Consider the following 16,604-nt stretch of genomic DNA (forward strand, 5'->3'; position numbering starts at 1 on the left):
CGCCGCCGCCGCCGCTTCCGGGGCCGCCGGGCCAATGGGGGAGCGCGCCGACGTGGACACTGCGGAGGGGCGGACCACAACTCCCGGCGTGCACCGCGCCACGACACGGACCACAACTCCCGGCGTGCACCGCGCCCCGCCCCCTCCCCCTCCCCCGGGCGCGGAGCGTGCGGGGAAATCTGGGAATGGCCGGAATTCCAAGGAACCCTCTGTGAATTCCTGCCGCCGTTAAAAGCGAGAGACTCCCAACGCTTCGACAGCGCCGGCGTTACAAGCGTTTTGTGCGCGTTTAACCGTCGCGTGCAGAGCGCAGTCATAGCCAAGCAGACGGTTCATTAAAGGTGCCGAATTAATGCAAAGTTAAAACTCCGAATAGCAATTCCAAGCTTCAGGAGCTAAAGCTGATAGCGAATTACAAGCGTTTACAGCGCTGCGCTTTCCACCCGTGTGGCAGCTCACAAACAAACGCGTCCCGGGGATGCCCTGCCTGGGATGGAATCGCTGAGTTGGGATAAAGAACGAGGGGGAAGAGGCGTAGAATTGTATCATCACATCATCACAGAATCCCAGAACGGCTTGGGTGGGATGGGACCTTAAAGCTCATCTAATTTCACCCTCTGCCATGGACACGGACACCTTCCACTTCCACTCCAACCTGGCCTTGGACGTTTCCAAGGATGGGGCAGCCACAGCTTCTCAGGGAATTCCATCCCAGTCCCTCACCACCCCCTCACAGGGAAGAATTTCTTCCCAATGTCTAATCTAAACCTGTTTGCAGCCATTCCCCCTTGTCCTGCCCTTATAAAAAGCCCCTCTCCACCTTCCTCACAAGCAAGGACACTCCTCCCGCACCCCTGGGGTACCTTTGTTTAATAAGTATTTGTTTAATAACGCCTCCAACAAATTATCACGCACTCACAAAACCAGCCTCCCAGCAGTGGAAGGGAAGAGCGCCTTTATTTCCACGGCAAGCGTCGTCTTTGCAAAGTTCCAAGCGAAATACAGATGGTGTTTCGCGTCCCCCAAGGAAATCCCCACCCCTCAGCCCCGCTCCCCTCGGGGCACCCTCACCCCATCCTGCCCAGGGAGGCGATTTTTTCACTGCTCTCATTGTGCAAATGAAGTCATTCACTCCAGGGATGTGTAGGAAATTCCAAGAGCGCTACCAAAAAAAAAAAAAAAGGATGGGATGGGTGGGTTATCATCATTTTTGACCAGTGGTCCGATGCAACCTTGCAGATTTCTCTGAGCTCGAACCGGCTGTTGCCTCTACCCATGTCTGGTAAAGACAAGAAAATGCTACTTTATCCATCTGCAAATGGACAGAAAATGTCCAAAAAGGGAAAATAAACCCCAAACCAGTCTCCTATCCATGAGGAACTCCAATTTAAATTGCAAGAACCAGGCAATGTGCAGGCTGAATCTTCCCTGTCCTTCCCTGTCCTGCTTGTGAAAAAGCTCCGAGCACCTGCTTTCAGCAACTCAATTCACATTACAGGAAAATATTACCCAGATCTAAGCCTGCCACAGAAATAACTCCAAAATTACCACGATGGGAATATTTAGTCTGAATGCTCTCTGTACAGATGTGTCTAATTCACACTAGAATGAATTAGTTTCCTTTTGCAGGACACTGCAGTCTTTTTCACCATCATGTTACTTGTCTTTTTCACAAAAAGAGCATTGAGAACCCATTAAAAACCCTAATTTTAGCTAAAAGAGGCTGCTCCTGCTTAACTCTATAGCACATGGTATGAATTTGAAGTCGCTTAGCACTCAGTACCAATTAAAAATAGTTAATGATTTGTAAAAACAAAAGCAGCTGACAGTGAAGTAAGTAATGATTTGTTAAAAAAAAAATTTGGCTGGCAGTGGTTTGTGTGCTTACAAATTAGTATTTTTGCATGAAATATAGGGAGGAAACGAGTCAAAAATCCTTCTGCAAGGAAAACATCTGTGACCTTCGTGCTTCCATACCACAGTATGGCTTCTGGAATAAATAGGAATTGCATTTATTTTACAATAGTGACAGAGAAGTTAGTCCAGTTACTCAACAATGTTCCTTTCTTACACAGTAATATTTGCCTGTTCCTCTAGTGTCAATTCTGTTAGTATTAAGAATATTTTGATAGCGTTAAAAGGCTTTGCAGTCGGTTGAAGTTAAATGCCAACACGTATTATGCTCCCGGGACTTTATTATTTCTTCCCATGTCGTTATGGGCATAAATCCTGCAGTCCTTTCCTGTACTTATCATTAATCTTCGCTGTCCTGTACTGTGTGATGTTCAGAAACAGCCTGAAACACAGGGCCAAAATTTTAAGGTGCCTTAAATTGACCTCTGAAGTGAGGTCTTGCACTTTAAAGCTCAATTTATTAAAAGGCTGCGTTTCATTTCCAAGCTTTTCTGTGCACAGTCCATAAACTTAAATGCAATAACACATACAAGCAAATGCATGCCTAGATCATGGTTTGATATGGATGGTATGTATGTATGAAAACAACTGTCTCCTTTTAATAACTGCTTTTTTAATGTGATTCTGCCCTCCAAAATCTAAGCACACGTAACAAACTTTGGCTGCTTTTCACTTCAGTTAACCTCTCACTTAGAAATTACGTGCAATGATTATGATATTTCACAATTATTGCAACTTAATTACATGATTTCCACACCTAAAAAGGCCTACAGGACTGGGTAACTCAGTAGGAATGGGAAAGGCAGGACTCAGTGTTGTGGATTAGGTAGCTGTAAGTGAATCTGTTTTATGGTGGGAATTAAACCAGACAGGTGATGATAATGGTTATTGTAAACGTTCTCATCTCCTCCTTCCATAAGATAAAACAAAATAAAATAGCAGTAAAGTGCTCTGGAAGGCTAAATAAACCCAGAAGTGCACAGTGGGACTGAGAAACCTGCTCCCATACTTTCCCCATTTTAAATACAGCAATAAGAGAAAAAAAAAATATATATAAAAAAAATCAGAACGTTTGCTTGTCTTTAACATCCATCAAAACTTGAAAATAATTAAGTAATCAGTTTGCAGAGTTTGCTTAGAGTGTGGCTTTTGAGCAACCTACTAAATTAACCATTGGCTTCTGTTTAACTACTAAAAGATCGATTTATTTCCTGTACACTGCATGCAGATACTAAAAGCACCCTCGAGTATGTATGTACCAACCACCAGGATCAGAGCAGTACTTGTCAAATCCACGCACTGGAAAATCATGAGCAACACTAAGAACAGTGAAGTTGTTAAAATAAACTGATGATAGCTGGGAGTGACTCGCTTTTGAAGCATTCAGTGGTCACATTTTCGGACTTTAACCACAAAAGGGAGCAAATTTTAAGTGAAAGATGAGGTTTCTCAGCAGTAACGTGGTTTTAAACCAAAAAGGAGCCCATCACCCATCACTCAGGAAGGGATCTGTGGGAAACCTGGAAGAGCTGGAGATCCCACAACAAAGCCCATTTCCTCTAGCTCCAACCCTAAGGAGCATTCACAATCAAACAGGGATTACTGGAGTAAATAAATCCTGCAGGGCTGGGCTGAAAAACACTTCCTACTCTTCCGAGTTTTGCTGTGCACAGCTATCCTCTCTGTTTTCTTCTGTGAGGGCATCTTTCACTTCTGTGCTTTTGATTTCCGTGTGTGAAGATGATTCATCTCCTGGCTCCCCCTCGCCCCCACCAGCCACTTTATCTCCCGTGACCTTTAAAGCAGCGTTAACCTCGTGCTGCTGTGGCACCAAAGAGACCGGCTCCAGCAGTCCTGTTCCTGGGTTCTCCGTATCCAAAATGGGCATTTCTGCGGGGTCTGCACGTCCAGCAGCGCTCTGAGAGCAGCTCTGTGGCCCCATCTCCACGGGGATGGCGTGGCTGCTCCCTGCTCCTCCTTCCTGCCCAGCCAACCTTCTGCCTTCCCACGCGTTTCCCGCGTGTTCCTCCGGCTGCAGCCTCTCACTCCCACAGCTTCCCACGCCCATGTACCACACGCTTTGCTTCAGCCCCGCCTCTGCTTTTGCCTCCTGAGGCGGGTCCGAGCTTTCCACCAGCCACTCTGCTTGTGCCCCCCTGGACACGCTCTCTAAACGCGTCCCCTCTGTCCCCAGACGTGAGGATGGTCTCTCCTCCTTGAGTCCCACACCTTCTGCTGCATCTTCGCTCCTCATCGTCTGGCTCACCTGGATTTCTGCCACAGCCACTTTACTCAATTCACTGTTGCCTCCACTGTCCTCTTGCAGCTTTAGTATCTCCCCCTCACAGATCTCCTTTATGTTCTCCTCGGGCGTATCTGCTGGTATCTCAACCGACACCATCAGCAAACTCCTTATCTCGTTCACATCATCAGGGGATTTGCAACTCTCTATTTCCAACCTGCTTTCTTTTTCAGGACTATCCCCCAACCCTCCTTTCCCTGTGTTTCCATGCTGGGAAACAACCCTTTCCCCTGTGCTCGCTCCTTGCTCACTGCTTTCTTTTTTACCATCCTCTTCAAACGCTCTTCCTACTGCATTTTCACTCTGAGATAATTTTTCCATCATTTCTTTTTCTACCTCGCTTTTCTTTTCAGCATTCCCTGGAATCTCTGCTTCTGTTACACTTTCCTCTGGGGAAGTCAGCTTTATCTCCAAAACTTCTTCCCGTGCTTTGCTTTCTTTCTCAGTGGCACTGACAAACGCGACATCCCTCGCCATTCGACTCTCCGAAGTTGCCTTTTCCTCCGCTGCTCCTTCGGGTACCTTAGGTTCTTTTTTAGGGCTGGATCCGGAATTTTTCACTGCAGTGTCAGTCCCAGAAGCTACTTTTTCCTCCACAGCTTCTTGTGGTGCCTGGACTTCTCTCTCAGCATCCATCGCACGCTCTGGTTCATTCCCCACGGCGCTTTTCTCCTCCGCAACTCCCCATTTTGTGCGGTCAGCTGGAGGGCACTCCTCTTTCTCACCAACATCTGTAACAACCAGTGCTTCACTTCTGCTGTGACCACCAGCTGCATTACCAGCTGCCTCTTTGTCTGAGGCATCCTTCTCCCAGGCAATCTTTCCCGTCACGACGAGCGTCTCGTCCCCCTGGCTCTCCGTGTCCGACACCTCGCCTCGGGCGGCCGAAGGTTTCTTGGCAGGGGTGGTCTGTGCTGAGCCCGAAGGGGTCTTCGGCTCTGCCAGGCTGGACACGCTCTCACAGGGCAAATTCAGGTTATCTTCAAAGAGGTTGTGCTTCTTCAGAATGGCAGCTTCTTTTATCACTAGAGAAAACAGAAAGGCAGACTGTTTTGGAAAGACTCACAGAGGGACACGGAAGAAGGCACAGGGTTTTCCCGAGCTTATGTTTGTCCATTTTGATATTACAGACAACAGTAATTTTCATTTTCAACTTGGTTTTAGCTCACATTTCTTTTTCTGGGGGCGGTGATTTTATCTGTTTTAATTTATGGCGCTTCGATATTGGCCTAAGCAGTTCTGAAACGGAAAACTACCAGAGGACCCACAATGTACAAAGGTGATGCTGCAGTGCAGAAGGATTTACACTGAACATGTGAATAAGTGTGTCCTTGTTACAGTAATTATTAATTATTTTATCCAGGGTATAGGCAGAAGGCAGACCCAGAGAGATACAAGTATTTTGTACGTATTTATATTTCCATATATAATATTTATTATGAATAGTTTGGTTTTCTGACACAAAAGCAGAGGGTACTGCACTGGCATCAGTGAGCTACTGCAAAGTGCATCCAGCAGCTCATTTCATTTGGGGAAATTGAGTTTTGCTGCCATTGCTCTTCGTAATAGTCTTAGTCTTGCAGTTGGCCCAGCCTTGCCATTTAGTCATCACCAAGCCTTTGCAAATAAGGGCATAGTTTTTCCCCCCCAGCCCAGGGAACTGAGAGCAAATAAAGTTGGCACAATTACATTTTGTTAGAGAAGTGCCAGGCTATCACTTCGAGTTTCCCAGGTTTAGTAGAGCTGCCCCATAATTCAGATTTCAGGGCTTGCCACACATATTTAGTGAGCTAAATAGTGTCTTGGGGTAAGTGGGGCCAGGGTCTGAAACAGCCAGGGGAGGACTCTGGGAAGCTCTGAAGGAAGAGCTCATGGGCTGCAACGTCATTACTGTCACCTCAAGGCTGTTCTCACCTTTCAGGGCCTCTTCAAGCAGTGTCTGGTATAAAATCTCTTCATACACATTCTCTACTTGGATCACACTCGTGTAATCAGCGAAAATGTACTGCTCATATTTCTGCAGCTCCTGTGCAGGTGGAGAAGAAAAGGAACAGATATAGAAAACCCAGGGATTCTGAGAGCTCTGCAGCAACCAAACACCCTGGAGATCCACCTGGCAGGTCTTGCGATGCTCCGTTTGAGCTCTGACTAAACACCTACGTACGTCCACAGTCTGTCACATGCTTATCAAACAGTATTCCTGCAGTACAACCACATGTAAAAGCACTACAGACCACTGCCAACCTGAAATAAACAGCTGCTGAGGAAATGCCTCACTAACTTGTTTGCCCAAGGAGGCAAATCCACGGTGCATGGGAGATACAAGGGTTTGGTTTTGTTTTTCTTGTAGGTGTGTAACACTTTTAGCTCAGTGATTTGTATACAAAGGCTGTCTGGACAACAGCTGAATCATTGTTATAAAGCAGCTGCTTGGTGGTCTATAAAAAGTGAATTAGGTGACCTTCCAGAAGAGGCACCTCAATAAAAACACCTGGAGATTTTCAAGGGAAAGGTCAGAACTTGGCTGGGCCTGTCAGCTGTGCCTCACTTTTACTTCCAGAGCTGGCTGCTCATTTATGCAGAGGCACAAAACACAAAAGGCTTGTGGGAAATCAAAAGAGTGGTTTTAAAGATATGCTTGGAAGTTTCAAGTTTTAGTATTCCATAGTTCAAAGACTTGCAAGCACAACTTGGCAAAATACCTGGTTTTGAAACTGAAACAAGCTGGAGAGCAGAAACAAGAGCAGCACACGTGGGTGAGAGCTCCCAGCGTCCAGGAATAGGTGGACATCAATGGTAACAGAAGGGCAGGGAGGCTGGGATGGCTTAGGCAGGTACAGTGACAATGCAAGAGGGCACCCACCGGCTTCCAGAGGGTTCAGACTATTTGTTCTGAGCCAAGGTGAACAGCACTCCAACAGGCCCCTGACACTGTCACACTGATAACATCTACCATCTCCCCCAGACTCTGGCAGCCACATCTGCTGACTACTAACATACCCTGTATGATTCAGGGCAACAGACATCATCTCTGCGTGATTATTTCTTGTCTGTTGACTCAATACTGCCGTTTAAAAGCACTGAAAGCAAGGGCATGGCCCAATCCATGAACTGGCAAATCTAAGCCTCCTTTGGCCAAGCAGGCAGCCAACCTGAACAGCTCTCTGGGAGAAAACAGCCACAGTGTTAAGGACTTACTGACAAGGCATTATTCCTTCCCTGCCTTTTATTATTAAATAATAATTGGGTATTTTTAATCCCAGAAACCTACTGGTTTGCATGTTGAAGCCAGGCTCTTCTGCATTGTGGGCAGGGTAATCTGTACCAGCGCTTCTTGGAATATTTTCTTCCTGATAGTGCTGCTGTCATAGTCATATTGCTGTCAGAACACAGAGCAGAAACAGGCCCAGGCGTGCTTGGGGTTATTAATCACTCGCAGGAGGAACTGGTTCTTGTTATCCTGTAACTGGTGCATCACAGGTGCACTCAGGGGTTTGAACTGCCACGCAGGTTATTCCAGCTTTTGCAAAACCCACTCTAAAATTTAGATTTCTGGCATCTCTTTCCATTTTTTTTTTAATTTTAATTTTTTTTTTAATATACCTAGGCTAGAAACAGCCCCTGATTGCCCCCCCACCCCCCAGGTATTTCAGCACTGCCTTTTCCTAGAGGAACGAATTGTAGGGGCAGGCTAATTATGCAGTTAATTAAAACTTTTAAATCTGGATTCACAGCATCATAACTGCACATGCAAGTACTTTTATAAGGGTCTGCCCAGGACTGGGTGTTACCCTCAAAGGAGTAGTTTGCTACAAGCCACTGAATCAGTATTTCCAGCTGGTTGGTAGGAGAGATATCTCCTTTCAAATACAGAGCTAAATTCATATAAAATATATTCCCTTTTCCTAAAAAGGCAGAACCCGAGGACTTCTGGTCCAGAAGTGCTACACAAAGTTTACCTTCAGCACCCTCAGCTTGACTTTTTCAAGGGTTGTTGCCACTTTGGCCGAGTCTGCCTGGTGACTTGGAGAGAACAGCTGCTCGAAAGTGTAAACTGCGTTTTCCATCAGCTAAAAAGAACCATTGAAAAGATCTGTTAAAGACGAGGTGACATAAAATTCATGCAAACATGCTAAATGGAACTTAAAGTTAATTCAACTTGTGTTTTTGAGGAGGTGAAACAGAGAAAGAATAAAGGGCCTAAGATGGGTAAGTATTTCAAGTACTTTAAACGATTGTGGAAGGGGTGGGAAAGCCTCGGTTAGTTTAGACTGCAACACTCAGTTTTGGAATGGGAAACCATTCAGTTCTCTGAAGGGCAAGGGGCACTGAAAATGCTGCAATAAATAAAGAAAATCAAGCCTTGGTATCACTGTCACGCTGTCACAGCTTTCTTGTATAGATTTGATCTCATGTCGCCACCCAAAGTGATGGTGACAAAGCCATGTATTATCCATATATAAAGACCACACACAAAACTTATTATCCCTAGTAAGAAGACTCCCATTGACTCCCACCATTAATCATGAATAAACAATAATAAGTCTGCAGGTATTTTTAAGGTAATTAATCATTAGCTTTCCTTATGATACAAATAATAATCGGCAAAAATCACACAGAGTGCAGTAATTTCTCACAGAGTTACGTTGAGCTGGCATTTACCATATTTTCAGGTTATCCAAAGATTCATTAAAAACATTAAACCCCTGCTCTGAAAATAAATTTCAGACAAACAGTCCCGTAGGTGTTAATTGTGTCTATTTAATGAGGTTTTGCCTTTTTTTTTTAGCTGTTTCCATTCAAATTTTAAATGTTCTGATTGGAGATGCCCGCGGGGCTGACCATTCATGCCAGTCGAGCGCTGTGCTCCCAAATTTCCTAGAAGTGGCCACTAGAGGATGCCAAATTCCCAAGGCAAGGAATGCTGCTTCACCTCCGCCCGAGTCAGGGCTAAGCCAAATTCTCCTTTTAATTAAGACAACACGAACACAGGCATGTCTGATTTAACTCATTAATAAAAGAAACGTCACACAAAGGACAACTACTCACTATTTTTATGAGGAAAGCACCAGCCTTTTAAAGACAGAGATGCAGTAACAGCATTTTTAGAACATTCAGAACATTCAGAACATTTCGTGCTATCATTGAACTTATTTCTTGTTCATTTTGACTCATGCACTGTTTAGAAAAACTGTTTTTCTGTTGAAAACAGAAAACCTGCTTGGTTTTATGGGATTTATTTTCTGTCTAATTCTTTCTCTTGACTCATGGTCTTCACTTCCCGAAAGACACTTTATTTGGCAGCTTTTCTGAATGGTCTCCCTGAAAGACCCAGACATGAAATCAGAATTTTATTTTTGAGTAATTCTTTGGCTGCTGGTCATGGCTGCACTTAGAAGCGCTGCTTTTAGGAAAACCCTGTCCCAGCACTGTGCTAGGCACTTGTTTTCCATATTCATAACCCCCACTCCATAGATCTGGACCAACTCCACTTCACAAGATTCCTGACTAGACGATTTAGTTTCCCAACCATGGATTAAAATCACAGGATTCAACTTAGAGCTGCAAGGGCAAGTGTGTCTTGTGATCTGGCAACTGAGATGAGTCTGCTGGCCAGCTCCTAAGAGATTTCTGGCCAGGCATCCAGAAGGAATGAAAGCCAGGCATAATTACAGCCTATACCAATAGACACAAGGGGGGGACAAAGAGGTGGAGTCCATTTTTCACCTGAAATGATGTCACCACTTCCCCCAACCCCCTGAAAAGTGAAGCTGGATAAAGCACCTCATCCTCAGACGTCATCTGTCTCCAAGTAATTAGCGGTTTCTAACATTAAATTGCTTTCTTTTATATAAATGAGAAAATAAACTACCAAGGAGGAGATGTTCCATTTTGGTAAAAAAATATATTTAGGACTCTTCCTGAAAAATCCACCCTTGGGAATGGGAATCAGGTACATTTTGGCCACCCCACTGGTTACAAGCACAATTTTGTTGGGTGCTGAGACACTGGGAATTCAGACCATGAAAGTTCAAGGGAAGAAGAGATGATCCTCCATCCAAAATTTTGTGCTTTGCTGAACGACTCTCTACACACACACAGCCTCCCAGATACAAATCCCAAGCAGCTCCCAGGTGGTCTCCTCAGGTTCTGGGATCTCTGCTTTGGCTGAGAGAGTCTCTGGGACTCGTGCACGGCTTTTATCAAGACCATTTCCAAGCAGATTAGCAGGACAGTCCTAACCTGTTCTCCCCAGGAGGAAAAACTGGATCTTACAGTACCTCTTGCATGAAGTTCTGTGTCCTCTGAATCACAAAATCAATGTGGTAGACCTTGAAGCGACTCTTGAGGTCCTGCAGGAGCTCCTGGAGGAGGTTCACCTTCAGGTAGCAGGGCTCCATTTTCACGGAGTTGAAGGGCAGGTTCATAAGCTGATCCACGTTCTGCATTCCAGGGAGGGAAGAACAGGTTTCCAGGGAAAGCAACCAGAAGTGAATTTTTAACAGAGAATGCTAACAGTCTGGCCTTAACCCAAATCCTGGAATCTACCCTCGAGTTGCACAAATACCACTTGACTTTCTAAACGATAAAGCCAAGGCGCTAACTCGCTGCCGCCTGGGAAAGCAAATCCTGCTCTCTGCCAGGTTCCAGCCAGGAGGCCCTTGTTCTAATATAAAGGCTCCCAACGTGCTGTGTCTTACCTCCTTGAGCTTTGCCGTGTCACTGGTCTTCTGGAAGTCCTGGATGATGTCGTTGACTTCTTTATCGAAAAGCGAGCGGACGTCCGTGAATCCCGAGCTCACGGGGCCCATGAGCTCCTCGAGGATGGAGGTGAGGAATGGCTGGATGTTTTCCGTGCAGCACTTCTGGGCAGGCTCAGAGACGGTGGCTGGAGGGTCACACAACACAAGGGGTTGCATTTTAGAGACACAGCGACAAAGTAACTGATCTAATTCACAGGGAATTCGATGGTTCCGCAGCTTTCCCTGGAGTTACAACTCCACAAAGATGCTGAGGGTGATGAAAGGAGAGCTCACAGTTTTATAGGTGACAAAAGAAACCTCTCGTCTCCTGCCTCACCTAAACAGCAGCAGCTGGGGGCACTGTGAGAGTGGAGGAAAGGGCAGCCCTAGGTACCAATTACCAGTAATTCATTTATTTGTTTGCCAGCTTAAGCAACACCAAAAATGTTTTCCCTGCTTTGTAAACTCACTTGTATATTCACAGCAAAATTAGGACTACTTCACATCAGTTTAAAACTGCCTGGGAAGCCCTTGGGTTTAAGAGCTCTTTGGTAGCCTATGAATCTGTCACATAACCAGAACCTGGCTTTGTGGTGCATTCTTAGAAATCAGGTCAAAACCACTCCTCTTTTGGTTATGCTCATGTGACCTGTATCTTCACTACCTAAGGCTGTGCAAGCTGAAATGAAAGCAGAATGAACAACTCTAATCAGGCTACTCAAAACCTGTCAGCTCCAGCCTGACAAGACCTGGTATTTTCACAGACACAGCGGCCAGAGGTGTCACTTCCCAGCAGAGGCAGCGGAGGATCAAAGCATTTGTTGGCTGAAAATTGGTGTCTCCAGTTGGATTTTTCAAAACACACGAGGATTTCAAAACAATCACATCTGGTCATTTAAGCAACACAATGGGAAACTTCAAAAAATTGCTCCAAAGCACAGCTGTTCCTCCACTAACCTTTGATTTTCCCAGCTAAGAAGTTCTTGGAGTTCAGAATCTGATCCATGTCTGAACGAATGGTTCCTTCAAGAGTTTTTGCAAATTCTCTGCATTCTTCTTTCAAGGTATTTAATCCTTCTGCCACTTGCTGCTGGACTAAGCCGTAAGTTTCCTCTACGATCTAAACCCAAATGAAATTGAGAAGGAAAGGTCAGGATCAGCGCCCCCAGGGAGCTGCTGTGAGAAGCAGCTGCTCTGCAAGTCTCAGTACTTACAGCAAACCAGGCCCGCTTCCTGTCATTCCTCTTGCCCTTCATTTTGGGCAGGATCATCGTCTGAAGGTTAGGCAGGAGTTCCTCCATCACGAGGTTGCTCAGGATCTGCGAGGTCGGAATGACACGTTCACACACTGCTCCCCACCTGCATCCCAGGGATGTGCACAGGCAGCCTCAGATATCCAGGGGCTGAGCTATCCCAGGCTACCAAGAGAACTGATTTAAAACATCAGGGAAGCCTGAGGGAAGCTCCGTGTGAACATTTCATCCAAAGCAGTTTTCACTGCAAGACTTTTGAGTGACCGTGCAACACCTGGCAGCGGATGAACCAGGATGCCCGCTAGAATTCACAGCATGCTGTTACGGAATTGCCACGTGCAAATCAGTGGGGCTAAAATGATTGACTTCAAGAGAGAAATCTAATCAAAATCACTGAAAATTTGGTTTGCTGGCTGCTGCTCCCTCAAACTGAGCTCGCTCTGGGGTGCTCCCACCCTCCCAGAGACAAATTGTTCTGAGGAGTCACCAGACAAAGGTTATTTCTGACAGGAAGATCACTGGCCCAAAATAGGGAGATAAGACTGAACTAATTTGAATCTCCAGCACTTTTCTGGGTGAGCAGTTCAACTTCCCAGCTCAAACAAGAAAAGCAGGAGATCCCAAGAAAAACAGGATAGAGGACAGAAGTGGAACCCAGTAATTGGAGTAATCTGTGAATTAAATAATTCTACTCTACATGATTTTTTTTAATTAACATTTGTTTCCAAAAAATGTGTAACATGATCCAAAAGACTCATTAGTTCCAACCTAATCCTGAGGCAAAAGGGGTGGAATAAAGAGCTGTTGGATTTTGTGAAAGATTTTCCAAGCAGCTACTTTTGTCACGAAAAGACAACTATACTGGTCTAAAACCAGTAAAACTTCTACACTGTTGAGTTCATATACATTCAGATCTCCTCCCAACACCTCCAGATCTTTGAACAAAACCCATGTGAAATCTGTAACCTAAGAAGGTGTTTGGTGACAAAGGTGCACCACAGCAGAAAGGCAGGAGGAAGAAAAGAGTCCAAGGGACTTCTACACGACAAGAGTCCGTGATGGAATGCAGGAAAACTGAGGAAAAGGTATCACTGCCCCGTTCTTTGATTTTCTAAACTGACACTGAGCACTTTTATCCCTCGAGCACATTTTCACTTTGGATTCAGTGGTTGCAGAGGAGACCCATCACCCTCTCTGATCCCAGCCTCTAACTGGCAGTCTGCTCTGGCAGATGGTTCCAATCAGAAAGGAAAGACACTGGACTGGGAATACAGATGATACCAATTTGGGGAGTAGTCCACAGGCTGGCAAGCAAGACTGCTATTCAGGGAGACCTCGATGGGCTGAAGAAATGGGTGGATAAAAAACCTCACCAAGTTCAGCAAAGGCAAATGCCCACTCCAGCATATGGGATGGAACAAATCACAGAGAGACAGAGCAAGCCCAGGAAAGGGCCAGCAAAATGCATCTTAAGGTGCTGCACATTTCTCACTCTGGGTAAAGGATGTGATCAGAGAAGCTGTGGCTGCCCCTGGATGCCTGGAAGTGTCCAAGGTCAGGTTGGAGCAACCTGGGCTAGTGGAAGATGTCCCAACACCAGCATGGGGGAATGGCAGGAACTCAGGAGAAGTAAGGATGGGCTCTGACTGTGTGTGAGAGCACAAACAGCCCCTACAGAAATATAACACACAGATCTCTACTCTAATATCCCTCTGATATACCTGCAACAGGCAGTACACTGTTGTCATAGCTTCATTTTCTGAAATACTTATTTACTTATTGAAGCACAGCAGCACTTCAGATTCAGCAAATACATTTATTGGCATTCTGCAGGGACTTTTTTTTTACAGCGACAAATTGCAGCCTGTGGTGTTCCAAACCACTCACTTAGCTTGGATATTTGCCTAAAATAATTAGTGTGTTTGGTCCAAGCAGGCATGAGAACACGCTAAACTTACAGAATGAGTTATTGCTGGGGAGATGATAGTGGAACTAGGCTGGATGTCTTCTGATTACAGCTCTCTGGAGGTATATTGGGCTATGAGTAAGTTGCTGGCAAGCAAAGGGAAAATAAAACATGAAGTGAAACTAGCACTATAAGAGCTCCATAACTGGAGGGAGAGGGGAGAAGAGAAGACTCTCACTCCCTCCACAAGGAGGATGGAGCTCCTTGGAGTGAGGAATTTATTATCAGATGTTATAGCAGGAAACTTCAGTCCCTGCCATGATGGCACTGGGAAAGACACTGTTTACAGATTTTTCTCTGGTTTGCACCCTTTGCAGCATTTCAACTCCTAAAACAATAATCTAGTTTCTTAAAACAAAACCTTCTCTAGCAGTTTTTTTCCATTTTCCCAAAGGGAAGCCAGATTTCATCAAGGAAAACACCCAGCAGCTGGTACTGAAGTAAACAGTTGCTGCTGAGTGCTCAGTGCTTTGGAAAAAGGAATTATAAATCAGGGCCCAAATGTCTCAACTGCCCTAAAGGACACGTGGAGTGATGCCAGAGGGGTTGGTGGAGTTACCTCAGATACCATCAGTGCTTCAAAGCCACACGCTCAGGTGCCCAAATATGGCCCCAGACCATTTCTGCAGAACTGAAGTACGCAAATTTTTGGTGTTTAAATGTGACTGTTGCTATGGAAGACTCTGTTTCAGAATTTTTTATTAAAAAAGAATTTTCACTTTCATGTGAGTAGGAAGTATCTTAAAATCTCAGGTATTTCCACCTACGAACTTTTCTTTTGAAAAATGCCTTTTTTTTTTTTTTTTCTTTTTTCCCCCAAGAGGCTTTACAACCGTCACTATGCTCAGAGCTGCCATATTCAAAGCCAAAACCAAGAGAAACAAGCCAGGAATATATTCTTTTACCTCTTTCTCGTTGCCAGTTATCATTTCCCACGTGCCGTAGTGGCCTTTCTCCTGCCGGAAGAACTGAATGGCTTCCAGGAACGCCTCGACTTCGTACGTGGTCTGCTTGAGGAAATCTAGGGGAAAACAAAGAGGGACACAAAAGGATTTGCCCATTAATAACCCTTTAAAAACAACCCTCCTTTTTTTTTTTTGATCCATTCTCCCATTCCACGTGCATCCAGCAGCAATGTTTTTAAATCGTTGCCTGAGCGACTGAAGACCTCGAGCTTTCCTTAAAAACTGGTGATGGAGATGATTTTTCGTGGGCGTCCAACAAAACAGACCTAGACAAGGTAAGCACCAGTGCTCATACCAGTTAGCACAAAAAACTTCTGGCAGCATCAGTGCTGCTTTCCCTAAATATTTCAGGAATGTTCAGCCACAGCTCTGGAGTAGCTGGGTATTGTCCAAGGCCACTGCTGCTGGGTGGTGGCAATTCCCAAAACAACGTGGTAGCCTGGGGTTAAATGAGCCCTGCTGGACAAATGAGTCTCTTTGCCTCAAAAATGTGGAAAAGCTGCCTGGAGAAATGCTTGACAAACCTGAGTTCAAAACCAGCACCCAAACACCTCAGGGATTGAGGTGCTGTGTCTTCACCACGAAACAGAACTCCAGGAGTATTATTTTACAGGAAAAACAAAGCCACAAGGGTTTATTGCCCCTCTCCAAGGTTATCTACTGCAGCCCTGATCAGCTGAAGTCCTGTTGTGTTTAGGAAGAAAGGAGGGAAGAACAAGGATGCTGATCCTCTCAGAGGTAATTATGCTACTTTAAAAGTTCCTGATACATATAAACATTTGTGATGTGAAGAGTCAGGGATTAAGTCCTCAAGCCTTGCTTGCAAACCAGCATGCTTTACTTTGGCTTGCTCCTGGAGCTTCTAAGGAGAGAGCAGCTTTACAGGACGTTTGCATAAGTGCCAAAGGCAATGCAGGGATTATACAAATTATGGGAAGCATGGAGGATTAACACTATGGTAATGCCTGAAATGTCTCCTCTGTGTGCTTTAACAGAAACAACAGCTACAGAAACCCACAATTAGTTTCATCAGGACTTCACCCTTGAAGCTTGAAAATGACTGCTGGAAAACAGCCCTGTAGAGATCTCATGTGCGTGGGGCAATGAGGCCTCAGATCTGCTGAGAGAGAGCCCAAATGCCAGAATTTGGCCTTTCAGAGTTTCCCCCCGGCTGCAGTGGCTGCAGGAAGGTTTGTCACACACAGAGGGGCACTGAACCCTGCCAGTGCCACCCTCGAGATACTGCTCTTGTTTTGCAGATGTCTGAAGACCCAAAGAGATCGCACAAGTTCTCCAAGCTCACGCGATGATCAAGCCAGAAAAAAATCAGCCAAGTGAAATTCCAACCCTGCCTTCACTGCCACCTCCACAATTTATACAGATTTTCATGCCAAGTCACAAACCAGGATGCTCAAATATCAGTATTAGTTGTAAGTCAAGATGTTCACTGCCAAGGGAACA

The 16,604-nt window shown here is 45.3% G+C and overlaps 1 protein-coding gene across 1 annotated transcript in view; it reads right to left on the reverse strand.

Moving 5' to 3' along the window:
• Window positions 1-2,479: 2,479 nt before the first annotated feature.
• NIBAN1 (niban apoptosis regulator 1) overlaps window positions 2,480-16,604 on the reverse strand; it is a 51,318-nt gene continuing 37,193 nt past the window's right edge. The window contains exons 6-14 of the mRNA XM_050307267.1: window positions 15,084-15,199; window positions 12,174-12,278; window positions 11,917-12,079; window positions 10,918-11,105; window positions 10,498-10,659; window positions 8,176-8,286; window positions 7,488-7,595; window positions 6,131-6,242; window positions 2,480-5,241 (exon numbers count right to left, since the gene is read on the reverse strand). Coding sequence (XP_050163224.1) covers window positions 3,560-5,241; window positions 6,131-6,242; window positions 7,488-7,595; window positions 8,176-8,286; window positions 10,498-10,659; window positions 10,918-11,105; window positions 11,917-12,079; window positions 12,174-12,278; window positions 15,084-15,199 — 2,747 coding nt within the window. The 3' untranslated portion in view covers window positions 2,480-3,559. The remainder of the gene's footprint in view (window positions 5,242-6,130; window positions 6,243-7,487; window positions 7,596-8,175; window positions 8,287-10,497; window positions 10,660-10,917; window positions 11,106-11,916; window positions 12,080-12,173; window positions 12,279-15,083; window positions 15,200-16,604) is intronic.

This window comes from Myiozetetes cayanensis, unplaced genomic scaffold, assembly GCF_022539395.1.
Source record: "Myiozetetes cayanensis isolate MyiCay16 unplaced genomic scaffold, myiCay2020 scf12, whole genome shotgun sequence".
In the NCBI taxonomy this organism is placed as follows: Eukaryota; Metazoa; Chordata; class Aves; order Passeriformes; family Tyrannidae; genus Myiozetetes; species Myiozetetes cayanensis.